This window comes from Schistocerca serialis, chromosome 5 (assembly GCF_023864345.2).
Source record: "Schistocerca serialis cubense isolate TAMUIC-IGC-003099 chromosome 5, iqSchSeri2.2, whole genome shotgun sequence".
In the NCBI taxonomy this organism is placed as follows: Eukaryota; Metazoa; Arthropoda; class Insecta; order Orthoptera; family Acrididae; genus Schistocerca; species Schistocerca serialis.
The window spans coordinates 615,009,408-615,034,389 of NC_064642.1; the positions used below are offsets into that span (position 1 = coordinate 615,009,408).

The 24,982-nt window shown below is 42.3% G+C and overlaps 1 protein-coding gene across 1 annotated transcript in view; it reads left to right on the plus strand.

Moving 5' to 3' along the window:
- LOC126482138 (synaptic vesicle glycoprotein 2A-like) overlaps positions 1 to 24,982 on the plus strand; it is a 133,219-nt gene that overhangs the window by 60,335 nt on the left and 47,902 nt on the right. The window contains exon 7 of the mRNA XM_050106115.1: positions 22,317 to 22,498. Coding sequence (XP_049962072.1) covers positions 22,317 to 22,498 — 182 coding nt within the window. The remainder of the gene's footprint in view (positions 1 to 22,316; positions 22,499 to 24,982) is intronic.

Consider the following 24,982-nt stretch of genomic DNA (forward strand, 5'->3'; position numbering starts at 1 on the left):
GAGTGAGACGGGGTTGTAGCCTCTCCCCGATGTTATTCAATCTGTATATTGAGCAAGCAGTAAAGGAAACAAAAGAAAAATTCGGAGTAGGTATTAAAATTCATGGAGAAGAAATAAAAACGTTGAGGTTCGCCGATGACATTGTAATTCTGTCAGAGACAGCAAAGGACTTGGAAGAGCAGTTGAACGGACTGGACAGTGTCTTGAAAGGAGGATATAAGATAAACATCAACAAAAGCAAAACGAGGATAGTGGAATGTAGTGAAATTAAATCGGGTGATGCTGAGGGAATTAGATTAGGAAATGAGACACTTAAAGTAGTAAAGGAGTTTTGCTATTTAGGGAGTAAAATAACTGATGATGGTCGAAGTAGAGAGGATATAAAATGTAGACTGGCAATGGCAAGGAAATCGTTTCTGAAGAAGAGAAATTTGTTAACATCGAATATAGATTTAAGTGTCAGGAAGTCGTTTCTGAAAGTATTTGTATGGAGTGTAGCCATGTATGGAAGTGAAACATGGACGATAACTAGTTTGGACAAGAAGAGAATAGAAGCTTTGGAAATGTGGTGCTACAGAAGAATGCTGAAGATAAGGTGGGTAGATCACGTAACTAATGAGGAGGTATTGAATAGGATTGGGGAGAAGTTTGTGGCACAGCTTGACTAGAAGAAGGGATCGGTTGGTAGGACACGTTTTGAGGCATCAAGGGATCACAAATTTAGCATTGGAGGGCAGCATGGAGGGTAAAAATCGTAGAGGGAGACCAAGAGATGAACACACTAAGCAGATTCCGAAGGAAGTAGGTTGCAGTAGGTACTGGGAGATGAAGAAGCTTGCACAGGATAGAGTAGCATGGAGAGCTGCATCAAACCAATCTCAGGACTGAAGACCATAACAACAACAACAGCTGTTAAACATAAGGAATTTACTTTACTGTTTAAATATATATAAATATTAGTGTAGTGTTGGCAGAAGAGCCAACACCGTGTTGCTAAAGGAGGCCGAAATGCACGCTGTTAAGCTCACGCAGTCTGGCGTGAGGTCTGGAACAGGTCAGAGAAATAAGACTAGCAAAACAGGAGGCACTGGTAGAAAACTTTAATCCACAATCGGTGTACATCTCTCTTGACGTACATAATTTACATTTCAATATACACTGGTAATGGCGCCTTGCTAGGTCGTAGCAAATGACCTAGCTGAAGGCTATGCTAACTATCGTCTCGGCAAATGAGATCGTATTTGTCAGTGAACCATTGCTATGAACGTCGGCTGTACAACTGGGGCGAGTGCTAGGAAGTCTCTCTAGACCTGCCGTGTGGTGGCGCTCGGTCTGCAATCACTGACAGTGGCGACACGCGGGTCCGACGTATACTAACGGACCGCGGCCGATTTAAAGGCTACCACCTAGCAAGTGTGGTGTCTGGCGGTGACACCACATTCCTCCCTCGCAAATCGGCGGACGGTTGTGGCATAAGGCTTCCGCCCGCCGTGGGGAGGACCCCATGTTGACGTATGCGACGAGGTGGGGAGCCTAACAACAGGCGAGGCTGTGCCACCCGCACCCTGCCATTCGGTCCGAGGGGAGCTAGGAAACGCCTGAAAACCTAGTCCAGGGTGCACGCCAGCATGCGGTGTATGCGCCCGTAGAGAGACAGGAGGGGCCGAAGGGTCGACCTCCATCGCGTCGGGATACCCGACGGGCGTAGACGACATCTGGTCCGGAGCGGGCAAGAGTTCCATGTCGGAGGACAGCTGGTCACGGGAAGCGATCGGCGGAGCGTGACCCAGGGAGGCGCTTGTCGGCTGCAGCGAAGCGTCCACCGCGGGCGTCGCCGGCGGGAGAACAGGCGGCGGAGGCGGCGGCGCGTCGCCATGGGGCAAAATGGAAGGCAGGGTCTGTAACACCTGGGGATGAGGCGAGCCAGTAGATGGGTCCCCAGGGCGCTGACCGGACGGCACCGTCGCTGAAAGCAGACTGGGAGCGGCAGAACCCGTGCGACGACAGAGGCGCAGCTGATTGAGATGCCGACGCACCTCACCAAAGGCCCCCAAAACCAAATACATAGCGCGGCCGAGGCAGCGAAGAACGCGCCCTGCAAGCCAACGCCGTGAACCACGATAGGTGCGATAGTATACAACGTCGCCTGGAGCAAAAGCAGGTGTCTGCCGCTGCACAGGAACATGATGCGGCGGATGTAGTAAAGACATCAAGGTTCGATGAGGATGACCGTGGAGCAACTCAGCCGGCGAGCGACCATCTCGGGGCTGAGAGCGATAAGAGGACAAAAAGAGTAACAACGCGTCCTCCCGAGAATGCGACTCTTTCAACTTCAACATCTGTGACTTGAAAGTCCGGACCAATCGTTCAGCGGCACCGTTTGACTGAGGCTAAAACGGCGCGGATGTCAGATGTTGAATACCATTGGCCTTGCAGAATGACTGAAATTCTGCGGACATGAATTGTGGGCCATTGTCGGAAACAATAGTCTGTGGAAGACCTTCAATGCAAAAGATAGCGGATAACGCTTGGATGGTGGCAGACGACGTCGTGGAAGACATCCAGACAACATAAGGAAAATTACTGAAAGAATCTACCAAAACCAACCATCGAGCATTCCAGAATGGACCAGCAAAATCGATGTGTAAGCGTTGCCAAGGGGATGTGGCTTTTGGCCATGCAAAGAATTTCCGCGGCGGTGCGGATTGTTGTTCGGCACACGCCATGCAAGAAGAGCACATATTCGTAATTGCAGCATCGATTCCGAACCAAGTACAGTGCTGACGAGCAAGCTGTTTCGTGCGCACTATACCCCAATGTCCTTGGTGGAGAAGCCGTAAGACTGAGGACTGTAACGAACGTGGAACCACGACCCTGGACTGATCATTATCAGAACGCAATAACAAAACACCACGTCGAACAAAAAGTCTCTCCTTGTGAGCAAAAAGTCGGCGAACCAACGGATCCTCGATCCGTGACTTTTGACAAGGGCCATTGAGTAGCAACAAAACGCAAAACGGTAGCAAGGACAGGGTCAGCAGCAGTGGCTGTAGCTACACGACGAAAATCAATCGGAAACGATTCGACCACTTCATCGGTTTCCGCATCAATGAACATGCAAGCAAGTTCGGAAGAATCGAATGCTCTATCCTCAGCAACAGGTAAACGGGACAACGCATCGGCGTTTCCATGCTTAGCAGTGGACCGATACAAGATATCGTAGCGGTACTGCGAGAGGAAAATAGACCAGCGAATGAATTTCTGCGCTGTACGTGGAGGTACAGGCTCGTTCGGATGAAAAAGCGACGTCAAGGGTTTGTGGTCTGTGATGATGGTAAAGTGACGACCATACAAGAAATCATGAAACTTAGTAACACCAAATACGAGAGCCAAAGCTTCTTTCTCTATCTGTGAATAATTTCTTTGTGCAGACGAGAGCAATTTGGACGCAAAGGCAATAGGGCGATCGTGCTAACCATCTTTGTGCGCAAGCACAGCACCGATCCCGAAATCCGATGCATCTACCATCAACAAAAGGGGATTCTGGGGATCGAATGGCGTAAGGCAAGTATTTGACAGCAACGCCGATTTCAACTGGCGAAAGGCGCGTTCGCATTCCGTCGTCCAGACGGCGTAAGCGATGAAGCGGAGCTGAAATGGAAGAGGCGTGGCGCACATATTTCTTAGAGTAATTGATTTTTCCCAGCACACTCTGTGGCTGCTTCAAATTCTGCGGCGAAGGCAAGTCTTGTATGGCACGGAGGTGCTCTGGACTGGGATTCTTCGTCCACTGGTATTTGCAAGGACGCATCTGCTAGGTCCAACTTCGAAAAAGATTGACCCGGGCACAGTTTGTCAAAAAGATCTCCCGGGCGGGGTAAAGGAAAAGTTGCAATCACGAGTTGTGGATTCACTGTATCTTTGAAAATGCACAGAAAGTCTCAATTTTCCGGAAGGTTTTGGCAAAATTACTAAGGGTGATGCCCAGAGAGAAGCCTGCACACGTTCAATCACACCTTGCGATTCCAAATCGTGTAATGCTCTTGCGACCTCATCACGCAATGCGTGGGGAACATTGCGCGCTCTGAAAAATTTCGGTTGCGCGTTTACTTTCAGTTCCAAATGTGCTTCATAGTTCTGAGCGCAACCAAGGCCCGGTGCAAAAATGTCTGCAAATTCTTCACATAGACGAGAAACACTGGCTGAAGGCACAGTCTTGCTCACTGATAGGACCTGCGACGTCGACGCACACTATTTGTGGGACGAACACAGTCTCTGTTAGAGAGAGTGGCACTGGGCGGAGTGGAATTAACGACATGAATTTCCATGGGCGAAGGTTCGCGAGCCTGAGTAGTCTTGGTTCAATTCCGATTCCGGCCCGAAGCAAAGGGCCTGGAATGGTTGTTAGTGTCTGTTCTGAGCTTTTTCTGGCAAACGCTCTGAACATGTCCTTTTTTATTACAGAAAAAGCAAATAGCCTGCCATGATGGGCAATTGTCACGCAAATCTTTAGTAGCACACCGCGGGCATGATTTTAGCACTGCATTTGCGTGCTTGGGCGGCACTCGTAGCGGAGGGCTTGGCGGCAGCTGCGCGGATGGGCGCGTGGGCTGTTTACTGTTCTGTGCAGCTCGCCCGGCGGGCCGGTTAAGGTGACACATGGCTGGCGAAGTTTCAAACGATGCCTGAGCAAAGTCAAGTGTGTCTTGCCTATCCAATATGTCCATCACTTGTTGAAGGGAGGGATTGACTAGTTTCAAAATCTGTTCCCTTATATGAATATCAGAAACGTTCTGTGCAATTGCATCACGCACCATAGTATTTGAATAAGGGAGTCCACATTCACACTCAAAAGCACAATCCCTAGTAAGGCCTTGCAAAGTTGCAACCCACTCCCTATTAGTGTGACCGGCCGTACGTTTGGTATGAATGAACGTATACCTTTTTGCAACGACATTGACTAATTCTTTGAAATAGGCATCTAATGCCGACAAAATTTCGTCGTAGGACAGAGTTGCTACGTCGCGTTGGGGAAACAATTTCACTATCACACGGTACATCTGGACGCCGACACACGACAATAAGTGAGGCTGCCGCTTGTTACCTTGAATTCTGTAGGCGGCGAGATGGAATCCAAATTGGCGTGACCACTCCGTCCAGCTTTCCAGTGCCGCATCAAAAGGACGAAAAGGCGGTGCAACAGCATGTTGTGGCTGCGGTAGCGATGGAGCGGCGTCTGCCGCATTGTTTTGCATTGCACGTTGACCCTGGACGAGCTGTCCAAGGGCATCCAATAAGGCCTGCGTCTGCTGATTCTGCAAGCGATAAAATTCGGACAGTACATCTGGAGATTGTGGCGAAGCCATGACACAAGTAAATTAAGCAAGTAGAAAGAAGAAGACCCTTTTAATACTCGTCGCCATTTGTAGTGTTGGCAGAAGAGCCAACACCGTGTTGCTAAAGGAGGCCGAAATGCACGCTGTTAAGCTCATACAGTCTGGCGTGTGGTCTGGAACAGGTCAGAGAAATAAGACTAGCAAAACAGGAGGCACTGGTAGAATACTTAACTTTAATCCACAATCGGTGTACATCTCTCTTGACTGTACATAATTTACATTTCAATATACACTGGTAATGGCGCCTTGCTAGGTCGTAGCAAATGACCTAGCTGAAGGCTATGCTAATTAGTTTCTAAATCATAATTACAGATATTTGAAGAGCACATAAAATTGTGTATTCATGCCTTCTTACCACAAGGTGTCGTTTTCCTGCTGTATTACGTTTTTACAGTGTCTGTTTTTCTTTACAGTTTGTCACCTGCAACAATATACGGCTGAATGTAGGCAAAATATTTATGCAAAAATTACGATTTCTAAACTGTTATGGCTATACCTGAGATTAATAATTTATGTGAAAGGTTATGTGTGTGTGTGTGTGTGTCTGTGCGTTTGTGTGTGTGTGTGTCTATTTACATTATGTTTCACTTATAGTTTCTTTTTTTGTCATCTTCTTCATTGTTAAGTTCTCTGCATTGAGTTGCCACTGTCACTCTCACTGTCGCTGTTTACCAGTTGTAATAACAAGGTGGCGGATAGTGGAACAGTTGAAGGTGTGAAAACAAGATGGTGGACAGTGTAACATTAGAAGATGTCATTGGCGGTTGTTTTGAATTTCCCAGAGGTGTGTGTGTGTGTGTGGAAAGAGAGAGAAGGGAGAGAAGAGAGAGAGAGAGAGAGAGAGAGAGAGAGAGAGAGAGAGAGAGAGAGAGGGAGGGGGGAGTAGATTTGAGCATTTATCGTTATTTTTATAATTATATATATTTATGTATTTATTTTTAGTTTTATATGTATGTGTGTATGTGTGTGTTGTGTGTGCACGTAGGGAGGGGGGAGTTCTATAGGTTGGTATTATCTAGTAATCACAAAAATAATCTAATAATTAAATCTAAAACCTAATCTAAAATCTAATAACCTAAAAATAGAAAGCAGTGAAACATGTCTGGGACAAAAAACAAATTGTGTGTTGCTAAAGGTGGACTGCACCCAAAAACGTATGTTAATGTTATAGAAAAAACAGACAAAAGAGCTTCAACCTCAAGATTAATATCTAAGTTACCTCTTCCTTTAGATACGAATACATGAACAAGTAAAGGAGGCAAACAAGCTATTAATGTAGGTATCCATGTAATGTTGTTGTTGTGGTCTTCAGTCCTGAGACTGGTTTGATGTAGCTCTCCATGCTACTCTATCCTATGCAAGTTTCTTCATCTCCCAGTACCTACTGCAACCTACATCCATCTGAATCTGCTTAGTGTATTCATCTCTTGGTCTCCCTCTACGATTTTTACCCTCCACGCTGCCCTCCAATACTAAACTTGTGATCCCTTGATGCCTCAGAACATGTCCTGCCAACCGATCCCATCTTCCAGTCAAGTTGTGCCACAAACTTCTCTTCTCCCAAATCCTATTCAATACTTCCTCATTAGTTATGTGATCTACCCATCTAATCTTCAGCATTCTTCTGTAGCACCACATTTCGAAAGCTTCTATTCTCTTCTTGTCCAAACTATTTATCGTCCACGTTTCACTTCCATACATGGCTACACTCCGTACAAATACTTTCAGAAACGACTTCCTGACAAACCTACACTCGATGTTAACAAATTTCTCTTGTTCAGAAATGCATTCCTTGCCATTGCCAGTCTACATTTTATATCCTCTCTACTTCGACCATCATCAGTTATTTTTCTCCACAAATAGCAAAACTCCTTTACTATTTTAAGTGTCTCATTTCCTAATCTAATTCCCTCAGCATCACCCGACTTAATTAGACTACATTCCATTATCCTCGTTTTGCTTTTGTTGATGTTCATCTTATATCCTCCTTTCAAGACACTATCCATTCCGTTCAACTGCTCTTCCAAGTCCTTTGCTGTCTCTGACAGAATTACAATGTCATCAGCGAACCTCAAAGTTTTTATTTCTTCTCCATGGATTTTAATACCTATTCTGAATTTTTCTTTTGTTTCCTTTACTGCTTGCTCAATATAGAGATTGAATAACATCGGGGACAGGCTACAACCCTGTCTCACTCCCTTCCCAACCACTGCTTCCCTTTCATGCCCTCGACTCATATAACTGCCATCTGGTTTCTGTACAAATTGTAAATAGCTTTTCGCTCCCTGGATTTTACCCCTGCCACCTTTAGAATTTGAAAGCGAGTATTCCAGTCAACCATGTCAAAAGCTTTCTCTAAGTCTACAAATGCTAGAAAAGTAGGTTTGCCTTTCCTTAATCTAGCTTCTAAGATAAGTCGTAGTGTCAGTATTGCCTCACGTGTTCCGATATTTCTACGGAATCCAAACTGATCTTCCCCGAGGTCGGCTTCTACTAGTTTTTCCATTCGTCTGTAAAGAATTCGCGTTAGTATTTTGCCTGTCTCATACATCTTGCTCACCAGATGGTAGAGTTTTGTCAGGACTGGCTCTCCCAAGGCTGTCAGTAGTCTACTCCTGGAGCTTTGTATCGACTGAGGTCTTTCAGTGCTCTGTCAAACTCTTCACGCAGTATCGTATCTCGCATTTCATCTTCATCTACATCCTCTTCCATTTCCATAATATTTCCTCAAGTACATCGCCCTTGTATAGACCCTCTATATACTCCTTCCACTTTTCTGCTTTCCCTTCTTTGCTTAGAACTGTGTTTCCATCTGAGCTCTTGATATTCATACAAGTGGTTCTCTTTTCTCCAAAGGTCTCTTTAATTTTCCTGTAGGCGGTATCTATCTTACCCCTAGTGAGATGAGCCTCTACATACTTACATTTGTCCTCTAGCCATCCCTGCTTAGCCATTTTGCACTTCCTGTCGATCACATTTTTGAGACGTTTGTATTCCTTTTTGCCTGCTTCATTTACTGCATTTTTATATTTTCTCCTTTCATCAATTAAATTCAATATTTCTTCTGTTACCCAAGGATTTCTACTAGCCCTCGTCTTTTTACCTACTTGATCCTCTGCTGCCTTCACTACTTCATCCCTCAAAGCTACCCACTCTTCTTCTACTGTATTTCTTTCCCCCATTCCTGTCAATTATTCCCTTATGCTCTCCCTGAAACTCTCTACAACCTCTGGTTCTTTCAGTTTATCCAGGTCCCATCTCCTTAGATTCCCACCATTTTGCAGTTTCTTCAGTTTCAATCTACAGTTCATAACCAATAGATTGTGGTCAGAGTCCACATCTGCCCCTGGAAATGTCTTACAATTTAAAACCTGGTTCCTAAATTTCTGTCTTACCATTATATAGTCTATCTGATACCTTTTAGTATCTCCAGGCTTTTTCCATATATACAGCCTTCTTTTATGATTCTTGAACCAAGTGTTACCTATGATTAAGTTGTGCTCTGTGCAAAATTCTACCAGACGGCTTCCTCTTTCGTTTCTTACCCCCAATCCATATTCACCTACTACGTTTGCTTCTCTCCCTTCTCCTACTGACGAATTCCAGTCACCGATGACTATTAAATTTTCGTCTCCCTTCACTATTTGAATATTTTCTTTTATTTCATCATTCATTTCTTCAATTTCTTCGTCATCTGCAGAGATAGTTGGCATATAAACTTGTACTACTGTGGTAGGCGTGGGCTTCGTATCTATCTCGGCCACAATAATGCGTTCACTATGCTGTTTGTATTAGCTTACCCACATTCCTATTTTCCTATTCATTATTAAACCTACTCGTGCATTACCCCTATTTGATTTTGTGTTTATAACCCTGTATTCACCTGACCAGAAGTCTTGTTCCTCCTGCCACCGAACTTCACTAATTCCCACTATATCTAACTTTAACCTATCCATTTCCCTTTTTAAATTTTCTAACCTACCTGCCCGATTAAGGGATCTGACATTCCACGCTCCGATGTAATAAAAAGTAATATACTAATCCAATTATTATTCCTTACAAGGTAGAATTCATAGATGCTAAGATCGATACACTTTTAAGACAGTTACCAGAAATATTTCAACAACTTCATCAAGAGCATTATTATTTACTAGATTTAGACAAAAGACAAGATTTTACTGGAATTTTTAACAAAGAAGGAATGTGTGAATAGTTAACAGAAAATTTTAATTTCTGTATGCAAGGAGAATGTAATGCAATTGTTAACAACAATAATGCTGTAGAAAAAGACTGTTTAACATGAATAAATTTCAATTCTAGAGTAAAACTCTACAATAAATGTATCTGTGTATTACGAAGTTCAGGAGTTAATAAACAACTTGTCAACTGTATTACAGATTTTTTTAAATTGTTCCAACAGAAGATTAAAAGAAACATTTGCTTTTACATTAGCTACAGGAAATAGAGTTGAAGCAACAATTTATAATTATATTAATCCAGAATTGCAAAAAAAGAGGAATTCGGACCATTAACAGATTGTTTAGAATTAACAACAAATAACAGCAAAAATTTTGGCTAAACTCCTTTTTAATCTGTTCCAGTAGCTAAAATGTTGCAAAAATTAACAGAATCATTACAGAATAGTTGCTATCTTACATACAGATATTTACTGCAGACTTTTTATTGAGGTAATAAAAATATTAAAAATTCAACTGGAATATAATTAAAAATTGGAATGGGTGACGAAGATGAAATAGAAAAAAATAATTAAATATGTTTTATCTGTATTTAGTTTTAATCACTTACCTATTTATTACATATAAATCTTTGAAGAGATAGAGACTGTAATTTCTGTAAAACAAACAAGGTATATAAAATCTGGAGACACATATTTTCCTAAATCCAATAGTTTGTTTGCTATAATACCTAAACAAATAAACATCAAAGAACTGCAATTAATAATAACAACCAATTATACTACATTTCTGCCTAGAAAAAGGAATAAACATTACCAACAAATGCTTTCCATATCCCACTACAGAAATGACACCAGTTAATATGGCATAATTAGTACCTGCTAAAAACAAGTATGATAATCAGAGAACTTAAGCATATAAGAAAGAAAACCATAATGTTTTGATAACACACAGTGTTTAAAAGGAGAACTCAAAAATATTTGGAGAAGGAACAAAAAATAAGAGAAATGGAAGAAGAAATAAAAATATATTTTAAGAGGCAGTGTATAGATTTTACAGCAAGTGGAGTATATAAAATTTATGCTTTTGCAGTAAATGATAAAAACAAGTATACATATGTGTTTTGGGGCAACAAAATGGGGAAAAATCTGTATATATTGTTAAAGGTCTCAATAAAATTAAATTTGTATATACAAAGAAAAACAGAAATGTTCTTAAAAATGAAGGATTTATTTGTAATCCAGACAGTAGTCTTCGACAAGAATTCTACTTGTAATGGAAATTCTTTCCCCAGAATAGTTTACTTAAAAGCAGTAACTATTTTCATAAACAAAGAGAGTTTATTGTATAAAGAATAACATGGAGAAAGGATGTAAAATATACAAATAGGACAGATACTAGGAAACATAAAAATAAAAAACTGTAAATTACTGGAAGATCTGCAAGAAATGTTAGATCTAATTATTTCCCATATTGCCACTGAAAATTATCGCAGAAAACACAAATATATTTTTAAATTCGAAAATATACAGGATTGTTTCTGTTCGAATTATTGGCTTCAGGAAGAGATTTGAATAAAAAAATTGATTAAATTACAACATTAAGATCAAACTAGATGGAACTAAAACAATACCAAATAAGCCCAAAGAAAGGCTTGTGTTTGTTGTTTAATTGTTATTTCCATATGCCTGAAATTGTATCTATTTTAATTGTTTTGATTTTTTCTGAAGTAACTATATTGCTATCTTTAAAAAAAGTAATATTATTTTGGGACATTTTTCATGTAGTTCAGCTGAACTTGCTATATTTTTATGAGTATAATAATCTCCAAAAACATAACAAGGGCAGATTAAATTTTCATATTCTGCACAATAAATATGATATACATTATACCCTAAATAAAAACAGAGACCAGTTCCTTTCTGTGGTTTCCATGGTTATATAAGTACATACAGCTGTCTCACAAGGTGCAATATCTTCAGGAATAATTAGTTTTTCCACTGAGTCTAATTAAAATTATTTATACTAAAATTTTTAGTTATGGAAGAAGATAAAAATATACAAATTTTACATCTATTTTAGAAGATTAAAATGCATTTCGAATAAACAGGAGAAAAATTAAATAGTTTACTAGTCGAACAATACCAAGTAGAGTTCTTACATGAAATTTTACCCACAAATGGTTGTGCAAAAACTACTGTTTATGATAAAGCAATACATGCATTCATAGAATTAAAAGATTTAAATAAATTTAATAGAGAGAAATATCGAAAGAAGTTTCTTAAGGCAATAAACAAATGTTACTTAGAAGAAAATGATTGAAATTCTAGTGAGGAAAGCGAAATAGACAATGATGAATATTTTGAAGACGAACTTGATGGAGAGGAAGCTGTTCAAGGCTGTAACAGTGGTAGAATTTACAAAAGAAGGATTTAATTTTTATGTGTTACTAAGTGATAATTGTATACCTATCATTTCCCATCACATCTTCATAATTTTTCCTATATTTTCTGTAACTGTGCTAATCAGATAGCAACAATGGACAGCAAAAATAGGCACAAAAAATGGACAGCATTTTACAACATGGACAGCATTTTATAACATTTGTGTGCACTAGAATTTGGGGCATGAAAATGAAGAGCAAAACGAAAAAAAAGAAAATGGACACAAAAAATTGGCATATCGGAGACAAACGATGGGTGAACATTTTTTAAAATTTTAACTTTAAAGAACCATCTTTTTTAACGTTCGCACTTCATTTTCCTTTCCTTTGCCCATCGCTTGTCATCGTTTGCCCCAGAAGTCCGTTTTTCCTGTCTTTCTTTTCTGTTCATTTTTTATGTTCCACATTCGAGTGCAGTCAAATTTTCTATCCATTTTTGCTATTTATTTTTTGTATCTATTTTTGCTGTCCATTTTTGCCATCCGACTCGTTTTGCCAACGCGTGAAATCTTCAGCAATTGTAGCAACGTTTCTTTCCCACGTGAGATTCTCATGAAGAAGTGTCGCTGTGGGAAATCTGACTTTGTGCAAACCACGAGGTGTTCGGAGTTACTATGTTTCGAGTGAATCTTTCTATCATCGGCATCATGTAAGAACTGCACCAAATCTTGCTGAAGAATAAACATGAGAAGAAAGTATAAGAACTAAGAATTTATAAAAGAATGAAATATAACAATACAAAAATTTAAAAAGATTATAACACTCAAATACCATACTGACATATACTATATAATAAAGATATGACACTTATTGTGAAGTCCATCTGTAATTTCACGATTAACATAACGCCCTTGTATCCCTTAACTTGATGAGAAGTATAACTACAAAATAAAAACAATAGTAGGGTTTCAATGACGGGACTAAAACAGTGAGAAAAGATGATGGTACCCACTACGCTACTAGTTCAGCTGAGTTCGTAGACAACTAAAAGGCATCTAGCTTACATCAAAAATGTTGACGGTCATTTTCTCATAAACGGTCGAGTATCTATAGAGAAGCCGAGACATGTGTTCACTTATCTTCGCTCCTGTTCCACTGTGGAAAGTTTCTGGGAAACGGGTTATGGCACTTGCTTCGTCCTATTCGTAAATCCACAACATCGCACTCGCCACGAAGAACAGCGACGCCTTGGACAGTGACTAAGTCCAGAACTTCCACACACGTCTTAACAGAACCATGGCACCAGCGTGAATTTATCAGGCCATCAGCGGCATGACGGCCCCGCCTTTCTGCTGTGTGGGTGCCTTACACCCAAACCTCCAGGTGCCAGACATTCAGATCGGTACCAAACGTTTTATGTCGATAAATTATCGACCAAAACTTCAATTTAGTTCGTACTGTGTGCTGTCGTCCAGTAGAACATGCGTAAACGGTAACTGAAAGCAACGCCAGAAGGACGGAGGACAGAAAAAGTGAATATGTGAATAATTGCTTTGTAGATCTCGCGTGGGTGAGTTGGTGGAGGGTGAGGTGCTGCGTTCAAACCCCACTGATGACAATTTTTGTAACTGTTTACCCGTGAACCTCTTGTGTGGGAGAGCATTTTCCTGAAATGTAAAATGACTCTTCGGAGTTTGTAGCAATGTTCTTTTGGCAGTCTGCTTTCGCTTCGTTAACTGGAAGCGGCAAACGTATAGAGAACATTCGGCTCAAATTGCTCTGAGCACTAGGGGACTTAACATCTGAGGTCATCAATCCCCTAGAACCTAGAACTACTTAAACCTAAGTAACCTAAGGACATCACACACATCCATGCCCGAGGCTGGATTCGAACCTGCGACAGTAGCAGTCGCGCGGTTCTTCTTTTTCGTCGAGCGAATGGTAATATATAATTGTTAAGTATGGAGCTATTGCGTGAACATTCTCTCAAATGAACCTAACTGGTGTACAATCTGGATCGGAAGACTTGCTCTTCTTAAGTGATTCAAGTTTCTCCACTACATCGGAGATATCTACTGCTAAATTACTCATGTTGGCAGCCGTCCTGGATTCGAATTCTGAAATATTTACATCGTTTTTGGTGAAGAAATATCGGGAGTCTGTGTTTGGTGACTATACTTCAGCAGCAGTGTCATTGATAGTATTTCCACCGCTATTGCGCAGAGAAGGCATTCATTTTGTCTTGCCGATAGCATATTTTACATACGACCAGAATGTCTTTGGATTTTCTGTCAGATTTCGAGACAAAGTTTCGTTGTGGAAACTATTATAAGCATCTCGCATTGAAATCCGCGACATATTTCGAGCTTCTGTAAAAGATCGCCAGTCTTTGGGATTTTGCGTTCGTTTGAATTTGGCATTCTCTCTTCGTTGTTACTGCAATGTTCTAACGTGTTTTGTGTACCAAGGAGGATCACCTCCGTCGTTTGTTAATTTATTTGGTATGAATCTCTCAACTGCTGTCTGTACTATCTCTCTGAATTGAAGCCACATCTGACCTACAGTTACATATTAATTTGGAAGGAGTATTGATTGTCTCTCAGAAAGGCGTCAAGCAATTTTGTATTCTCATTGTTGAATAGATATATTTATCGTTTATTTTTTGAAGAGTTTGATGTTAAGGGATTGAATGTCGCTACGATTATTAGCTCAGGATTATTTGTTGCTAAGGGATCAAACGTAGTCTCACAACCGCTCACTATGCGAGAGGGCTCATTATGTAACTACTCGACATAATTTTCAGAGAATGCCCTTAACCCATTTTCGGATGATGTTTTATGAGTACTTCCGGATTTAAACTTGTATTTTCGTCAACATATCGAGGATAAATTGAAGTCGCCAACAACTACAGTTGTATGAGTCGGGGCATGTTTGAAATTAGACTCAAATTTTCTTTGAACCTTTCAGCAATCGTATAATCTGAACTTGGAGGTCTGTAAAAGGATTCAATTATTATTTCATCCCGGTTGCCAAGAATGACTTATACCCATACTTACTCACAGGAACTACCTACTTCAATTTCCCTACAAGATAAACTACTTCCAACAGCAACAAACATGCCACCACCAACTGTGTTTTGCCTATGCCTTCAGAACACCGTTAGGTCCTTCGCAAAAATTTTGCCTGGAATTACCTCCTCCTTCAGCCAGCCTTCAATACCTATAACACTATCAATGCTGAAACTTCCTGGCAGATTAAAACTGTGTGCCGGACCGAGACTCGAACTCGGGACCTTTGCCTTCCGCGTTCAAGTACTCTACCGACTGAGGTACCCAAGCACGACTCACGCCCCGTCCTCGCAGCTTTAATTCCTCCAGTACCTCGTCTCCTACCTTCCAAAGCTGTGAGGGCGGAGCGTGAGTCGTGCTTGGGTAGCTCAGACGGTAGAGCACTTGCCCGCGAAAGGCAAAGGTCCCGAGTTCGAGTCTCGGTTCGGCACGCAGTTTCAATCTGCCAGGAAGTTTCATATCAGTGCACACTCCACTGTAGAGTGAAGATTTCATACTATCAATGCTTTCTATTGGGCTTGGAGGGCTGGTACTTTCCCAAAGAGCTACGACAATTTACAACTGTTATACCGATGTTTCCTAGTTCTACGTTCTTTCTGTGTTAGAACCGCACCCTTTTTGTATTTCCCCGAGACCCTCTAACCTACAAATCGCCCAGTCCACGCCACACAGTCCCGCTTCCGTACGGCATATTTTGAAACTCCAAACACTTCGGCTACCTTTCTCACGGAAGCATTCACCATATGAGCGCCAACAATTTTGGCCACATTAGAATTTAATTAGCTCACGATGCGACCCGATTACTGCAGTGAAAAATTAATGGACGTCAGATTACACGGTATGGAGGTCACAACAGGCTGCTAATAAAGCGGCAGACGTGGGCACCAATTTTCACGAATAATCCAAAACCAAACGAGGACCTGCGTCAGAGGTAGCTGTTGGATATGTCTCCGTTGGGTTTACTGCCTAGGGGTTGGTTGTTTCCACCGTTAAAAAATAGTACCTGCAGCCAACCTTAAAGGGGAGACTGCACTGACCACTCCAACAGCTTAATGTGTGTTGGGGCGGGAGCGAATTCCAGCCTCTTAGGTTGGCCTTTCCGAAGTGGCGCTACTCGAGCACGTCGAGGGAAAAGGTCTTCTTCGAGACCAGCCTTGCCAGGAAGTTAATTTAAACTAAATGGCTCTTTTTTTCTTCAGCCATCCACCCCATCTTGGAATGTTTTTTAAACAATATACTTGGTGGTTATCATTTTTTTGACCTTTCTATCCGATGGTCCTGTACTAACGCGACACATTGGCGATAGAGAATACCGAACAAAAGTGATGTTACAGGGGAAATTTGGACATTAAGTTTCTCAACTATTTATATATGCATCCAATCGAGCTGTAATCGCGGTTGTTGGATTCGTTAGTTCCCATTCTGCATGAATTTTTGATTGGATTTCGTATTAACTGATAATTCGTATTCTTTTCTTTAAGTTCTGGGCGAAACGGTCGCTAAGAGCATTCCATATTTTTGGAGAATCTTCCAGGAAAATCTAAGTTCATAAACAGCGCGCATGAGCGGAGTGAGTGAGGTAGAATAGTGTCGAAGGCTTTCTAGCTCTATCTTTCCCCTTTCCAATTACAACAACCGGAAGAGACAAAGAGAAACATCTTCCTCTGTGACCGCTTGGACTACGCACAAAATTTTTACGTAAACGCGCTTTTGCCAACGGCCACCGCCTTACTGAGGTTTTTGATAAGTGATTTGTGGTAATCACATATCACATCTGATACGCCCACTCTTTCCAAATACAATGATAGTTTCTGAACTCGACGCGTAATTGAACCGCTGGGAGACACTTGCATATTACGCTTGTGTATGTGCTTGGTATAGGCGTAATCGATCTGTGTTTACACTCAACTGCTGCGTAATTTGATCAGCTGTCAGAATCGGTGATCTGAACTTGTGTGACTTTATAAAAGGCTGTTTCTTTGTGTGGGCTGAACATAATGGCTGTCTTGTCCTTCACAACATAGGCGTGAAGCACTCTGGAAAATTCTGATGTAAAATTCTACTGTATCAAATGGTTCAAATGGCTCTGAGCACTATGGGATTTAACATCTGAGGTCATCAATCCCCTAGAACTTAGAACTACTTAAACCTAACTAACCTAAGGACATCACATACATCCATGCCCTACTGAAGCGCCTAGAACCGCTCGGTCACATCGGCCAGTTCTACTGTATCATTTCAAATTTTGTCTGACCCAGGTATTATTGTGTTGGTATACAAGTTCGTCCGTTATTGTTTTCTGGTTGCTATGAGTTTATTTACCGATTGTCGTTTCTTATTTTCAGTTCACTGTTGGTATTTGAGTTTGAGTGCTGTCATTTTGTCATTTGGAGACAGTAAGGGGAGCTGTGGACGCTGGAAGATGGAGTAACAAGTGGAGAAATCGAAACGTTTTCGACACATTCTTTTGTCTGAATGGAATGGAGGGATGACAGCAGTGAAGGCAACCAGAAACACTTGTGCCGTATATGGGGACAATGCTACTGGACAAGAAAATGATTTTCTCCTGTTATGGAGGATCGTTTTGACATTAGTTACTCTACACATGCAGGAAGACCTTTGGTGTTTGATGAAGATCGTTTAAACGCATTAACGCACAATGATTTACGCCAGTGTACTCGAGAGATGACAAATGTGGTGAACTATTATTATTCCACCACCATGCGACATTTGCATGCAATGGGGCGGTTCAAAAATCGGGTGTGTGGGTACCGAATGCTCTAAGTGAAAAGCACAAAAAAATCAGTGGGCGGTCATATGTGCATCTCTGCTCGCTCGTCATCAATTGTCTCTCGAACAAAACCGACCTTTCCTATCCTGTATCGTTACCGGCAACGAGTTATGGTGTCTTTATGCTAACGTTCGGAGAAGAAAGAAGTGGTTGACCCCAAAGAAAGCAAGAACTCCTCGTACAAAGACGTATGTACATCCACAAAAGATAATGTTATGCATCTAGTGGAACAAAAAAAAAATGGCTCTGAGCACTATGGGACTTAACATCTATGGCCATCAGTCCCCTAAAACTACTTAAACCTAACTAACCTAAGGACAGCACACAACACCCAGTCATCACGAAGCAGAGAAAATCCCCGACCCCGCCGGGAATCGAACCCGGGAACCCGGGCGCGGGAAGCGAGAACGCTACCGCACGACCACGAGCTGCGGACATCTAGTGGAACATCGACGGTGTGGTGCACTGCGAATTGCTTCCCCGAGGTGTAACCACCACTGTGGAAATTTATTGCCAACAACTGAGACGTCTTGCAGCCGCAATCCAAGAACAACGATCTGGAAGGCTACATGAAGTGTTGCTACTCCACGATAACGCGCCCCCGCATTCTGCTACCCTGACAAAAAATACTATACAGGAGTTGGGTTGTCGCCTTATCCGCTCTCTGTGGAACAACCTTCAAGGAATTCCATTTCCGGATGAAAATGCGCTCCGAAAATGACGAGTTCTTCGCTTTAAGACCAAGTGATTTCTACAGTCGCAGAATCGAAAATTTACCCCAGCGTTGCAGACTGTTGTAACAGAGAGTTTAGTCATCAATAATGATGACTAAACTCTCTGTTATGTGTATCTGTTGCGTATATTAAACTTATGGAAAAACGCTACGAACTTATAAGTCCAATAATAGCCAGGTAAAAAAAAGTCGTACAGTTCTTGTTTTCGCAATGTTTCTTTTTCTTTTGGCATGCTCCGCAACATAACGTGTAATGTATCAACTATGGAACAAGGAACTAAGTATGTGATGCAATAGAAATCTATATACGAGTGTACAGGGTGGAGCAGAGTAAACACACGTTTCTAACCACTGAACAGCTTATGCAGTTATATTTGTAGAAAAAACTTTTACATTAAACAATAACATTTTTATTGCCTTTTTGAAATATGCATACATTAATTAGGTTGTGAAAACGTCATTATGGCGTCGTCTCTCTTGCAGGGAGCAAGTCCAGAGCCTCTCCTCAAGGCTCTGGACGGCTTTCTTCAACATTTTATACTACATAGCTTCTTATAGTTTCTTGACAAAGTGGAAGTTCCCACGCCATCGATTATATGGGGTTTGATTTTAGGTGCCACCACAAAAAGTAGTCACAAATCGATAGATAGGAAGATTGTGCGGGCCATCATCGCCGAATCGTGAAATGAGGTGTCGAGGAAACGTTTGTCGAATCACTTCCAACAAGGATGTTCAAATGGTTCAAATGGCTCTGAGCACTATGGGACTTAACAACTGAGGTCATCAGTCCCCTAGAACTTAGAACCACTGAAACCTAACTAACCTAAGGACATCACACAAATCCATGCCCGAGGCAGGATTCGAACCTGCGACCGTAGCAGTCGCGTGGCAACAAGGAGGTTCCGTCGTGTCAGCTCTTAGAACCACATTTGTCGCATGCTAAACCAATGCCTTTCCATATGTGGAAAGAAGTCCAATAATCCCTACCTTGGAGAAACCACACGTAGCACCACACTGTTGCTTTTGAGATATGATGTTTTTGATGTCTGCGAGCCGTGTTAAAGTGATTGCGAATCGTGTAACTGACATGAGCCTTGGATACGAGCCCAGTATTTACCTAGTCCGATGCAAGAAACCACCTAAAAGCAAAATGAAATAACCGAACCCAATGCAGACATCTCTTGAACGAATTGGAAGCTGGCTTCAGATATGTCAGAAGCACTCCTTAAATAGAAACTGATATTAACACCGTGTCGTCCGGCGACACCACAGTGGTGTCGTGCGCGAAATAGCGGTCAACGACCGGCGTCACCGCAGTTGTGTCGTGTGCATAGCATAGCTCAGTGGCCAGTGAAATCACAGTGGTGTCGTGAGCATACTATCGTGCAGTGGCCGGCGACAGCACTTCAATACCTTTTTCATTATGTTGGTGTTTTGTTTAGGTAACAATAAGTTACATTAACAAGTTTTTTGTTTTTATAAGTACGTGCGCACTTTCATCATGGTAGTCGAAAGAGACGATACGATTATTTACGATGAATGCACAGACGTCTCGTCTGATGTTCCGGACGACTTGGCCGGTTGGGAAGAAGACACTGGATATAAAAAAAATGAAAGTGAAGCAGAATCGTCGGAAGATAGTGAAATACGTCCAGGAAGAATTCGGCGAACGCTACGGTTGCCAACGGATTCGGGTGAATCGGACGGAGAAGACAGACTATGATTTACTGAGGACCAATAATAAATTTGAACGATCTCCGGGTCCACACATATTTCCCAAAGATACACAGAGCGTCGTGGATATCGTAGAACTATGAATCGGGAACGATCTATTTGAATATATTAGCAACGAAACCAACAAGTATTACAGTCAAAATAGCAATAGACGGAAACTGGATTTAAAAAATGACAAATTTGTCGACGTTACGGGACCCGAACTTAGAAAATAGTTTGGGCTTCCTATCCTTATGGGAACTGTAAAAAAAGCAAGGATCGATGATTACTGGTCATTGAATCCGTTGATAGACACACTGATATTTCGCAAAACGATGTCCCGCAACCTATTCAGACAAATACAGGGTGATCAAGAAGTCAGTATAAATTTGAAAACTTAATAACCACGGAATAATGTAGATAGAGAGGCAAAAATTGACACACATGCTTGGAATGACATGGGGTTTTATTAGAATGAAAAAAAAAAAAACAAAGTTCACAAAATGTCCGACAGATGGCGCGTGAAAGATCTCTTGCGTGCGTCGTTTGGTGATGATCGTGTGCTCAGCCGCCACTTTCGTCATGCTTGGCCTCCCAGGTCCCCAGACCTCAGTCCGTGCGATTATTGACTTTGGGGTTACCTGAAGTCGGAAGTGTATCGTGATCGACCGACATCTCTAGGGATGCTGGAAGACAACATCCGACGCCAATCGCTGACCATAACTCCGGACATGCTTTACAGTGCTGTTCACAGCATTATTCCTCGACTACAGCTGTTGTTGAGGAATGAAGGTGGACATATTGAGCATTTCCTGTAAAGAACATCATCTTTGCTTTGTCTTACTTTGTTATGCTAATTATTGCTATTCTGATCAGATGAAGCGCCATCTGTCGGACATTTTTTGAACTTTTGTATTTTTTTGGTTCTAATAAAACCCCATGTCATTCCAAGCTTGTGTGTCAATTTGTACCTCTCTATCTACATTATTCCGTGATTTATTCAGTTTTCAAATTTATACTGACTTTTTGATCGTCTGGTATTATCATCTTTACATTTTTCCGACAGCAACAATAAACCGGATAATGCCGACCGGCTTTTCAAAGTGCAAATCGTAATTGATTAATTTTCCAAAAAGCTTAAAGAAACGTTTAATCTAACTTTAAACATGTCAACTGATGAAGGAATGATACTGTGACGTCTACAGTTAAATTTTAAAGTTTACAATCCGTCGAAAATTACGTAATATGGCATACTCATTCGGATGCTGTGTGAATCGAGTACGGGATACATTTCCTCATTCAAGATATATTCCGGCGCTGGACAACTTTTAGCAAAAGCTGTGATGGAACTATTGACGCCGGCCGGTGTGGCCGTGCGGTTAAAGGCGCTTCAGTCTGGAACCGCGTGACCGCTACGGTCGCAGGTTCGAATCCTGCCTCGGGCATGGATGTGTGTGATGTCTTTAGGTTAGTTAGGTTTAATTAGTTCTAAGTTCTAGGCGACTGATGACCTCAGAAGTTAAGTCGCATAGTGCTCAGAGCCATTTGAACCATTTTTTTGAACTATTGACACCTTCTTATGGAAAGTGGCATCACCTCTACATGGGTAATTATTATAACAGTGTAGAACTTGCAAAGAAGTTGCTTGAAAAGAAAATTCGAGTATGTGGAACGATACGGCAAAATAGAGGATTTCCGGAAAAATTAAAGCTCGCAAAAGTCAATGTGTTTGAAACTTGTCATCAGCGAAAAGGTGACAAGCGGCCGGCGACAAGCCGAGTAATCCGAATTAGCGCTGCCGGCGTGAAGCGAATAAATTTGTACGAGACGTGCGGACGGCAAAGTGTTAATATATGCATTGGCGCCTGGAGAAGAATAACGCGAACCGTTTCAGAACTACTGCAGAGCGGGTTCATTGTTTGTGTACCACTCGTCGCCTCACTGTCAAAGATTCGAGACCCTGCCATCGTCGTAACTGAGGAAGTAAACCTCGTCGACTAGCGAGCAGCAGAGAGCCAACAGCTGGGTGCCCGCAGGTGGAGAGCCTGGTGGAGGAGACGCCGGGCGGCTTCCAGTCGCAGGAGGATGGCACCGCGTCCGTCAAGGTGCTCCTGACCAGGGTGGTGACTGGCTGCCAGCAGGTGCTGCTGCTCTTCACCACGGAGCTCGTACGCTACACGGTCCTTGTCCTCTTCATAGAAGGCTGCGCCCTCCTCAGGTAAATGAAACACTGCTACTCTCATACTCCTGTGATGTGGACAGACGTACTGTAGTAATTCATCTGCAAAACGGTTGCGAGAGACTCAAGTACTCTCAGCTCTTTAAATAGACGTAACGTAAATATAAAAATCAGTCGTCGTCGTCGTCGGCTGATACTCGTATCCAAGTTTTCATTTCTCCTGAGATTTCCTTTGTCACGGTTCAGGCGTGGAAGTGTCGTTGGCTTAGCAATCCAATCCTAGCGTGGAACAGGCGGCCACAGACATTACAGCTGATGGAAAGTGGAGGACGTGGCTGAGCCTGGAGGAGTTTACGTCTCCGGCGTTTGTCATTCTCCATTCTTCGACGTTCCAGCTCAAAGTTTTGAAGAGCATTCGAGGTAACTGAGCGCCAGCGACTTCGATCTTCTGCTATTGTGGACCAGTTACTCGGATCGATGTTCAAGTTTTTCAGATTGTTCTTGTACTGATCCTTATAGCATTTGAGAGGGGCACCTCGTGGCCTTTTACCTGTGCTCATTTCGCTGTACAGCATTTGGCGTGGAAGTCTGTCATTTTTCATCCGCTGGACATGTCCGTCTCATCTGAGTTGATGCCCAATGATAAGAGCTTCCATGCTATACATTTTTGCTTTCTCAAGAACAGCCGTGTTGGATATGAAGACATCCCATTTCAGGTTCATGATATATCTTAGCTTCTTTTGGTTGAAGCGTTCTAGTTTCTTCAGATCACCGCAATATAACGTCCAGGTTTCGCAGCCATATAGCAGGGTGGAAATGACTACAGCTTTGTACACCATCAGTTTGGTGTACAGTGTTACGTCTTTATTCAGGAAGACACGCTTTGTAAGTCGTCCAAATGCTACATGGGCAGCACCTAATCTATTCTCCACATCTTTTCCAGATGAGCAGTTAGATGAGAGTATGCTTCCTAGGTAGAGGAAATGGTCCACTTGTTCCAAGGGCGTATCATAAATGGATATGCTGAAATCAGGAACGGAGGAGCCAGGAGTTGGCTGCGCCATCACCTTTGTCTTTGGAATATTGATGGAGAGACCAAATCGTTCGTACGCCCTGCTGAAGGAACCAACTGACAGCTGCAACTCTGCAGGTGAATGAGTTGGAGAAGCATTGTCATCAGCATACTGCAGCTCTGTCACACGAGTGGTACTGGTGAACCTTTTTGAATGGAGTCTGGACTGGTTGAATAATCCTCTACCGAACCTGTACTTTAGTTCTATTCCTGCATTGTTTACTGATGTCTCGTAAAGCATTTCCTTTTCACGATTCAGGTGTGGAAGTATCGTTGATTCATAGCATTCACAAAGCAAATTAGTACGATACCAGTAACACCCGTTCTCTTTAGAGAATAGAGCTCCCACGTATAAAACAGCTTCAAGCGTCTTAATACAAATGAGCAAATATTTTAAATACCCTGACGGAAAAAATCGCAACACCAGGAAGGAGCTTTGTGACATAAAGAAAAGTTGGTACGCGTGCTTCTACATCTGAAAGATGATGCCTTCTCGGAATTCGCACATAAGAATGGCGCTAGTAGCGCCACTATGAGATACAAATCAAATTTGCTTGAAATACACGCTGTAACGGTCGTGAGCATTAGTTACGTTTGAGAATGGATTTGTTGAGTTGATGTTGATCAACAATGCGTTTAAGACAAAAAAGACGTAATTATCAACATGTCGTTGAGTTTGAACGTCGTGTAATGGGGCTACAAGAAGCTGGATGTTCCTTCTGCGATATTGAAAAAAGATTTGGCAGCAATCTAGACAGTATGATTGCTGGCAGCGGTGGTCACGAGGACATACGGTAGCAATAACAATGGGCTCCGGACGGCCACGTAGCACTACCGTAAGGGACGGCCGTCGTGTTCGGCGTGGGGCTCTGGCGCATCGTTTTGCATCTGCAGCGGCAATATGACAGTAGTTGGCTCCACAGTGACAAAATAAACTGTTACAAATCGATTACTTCGAGGACAGCTCCGAGCCAGACATCCTGTAACGTGCATTGCACTGCCCCTAAAGCACCGTCTTTTGCGGCTTCAATAGTGTCAAGTAAGAGCTCACTGGAGGGCAGAGTGGAGGTCTGTTGCGTTTTCTGAAGAAACCTGGCTCTGCCTCGGTGTCATTGATGGCCGTGTGTCAGTTAGGAACAGGTCACTTGAGGGCCTGCAACCAATCTGTCTGTGTGCTAGACACACTGGACCTACATCTGGATTTATGTTTTGGGCTGCGATTTCTCTCGTGGCTATCCCACTCACCCTGTCTGCAAAATTTTACGCCAATCTGCTGATTCGGCCTATTGTACTGCCATTCAAGAACTATATTTCAGGGGGTGTTTTTCAACAGGATAACGGTCGCCCAAATACCGCTGTTGTATCCCAACATACTCTACAGAGTGTCGACTTGTTACCTTGGCCTACTTGATCACCAGATCTGTCTCCAATCGATCAGATACGGGACATGA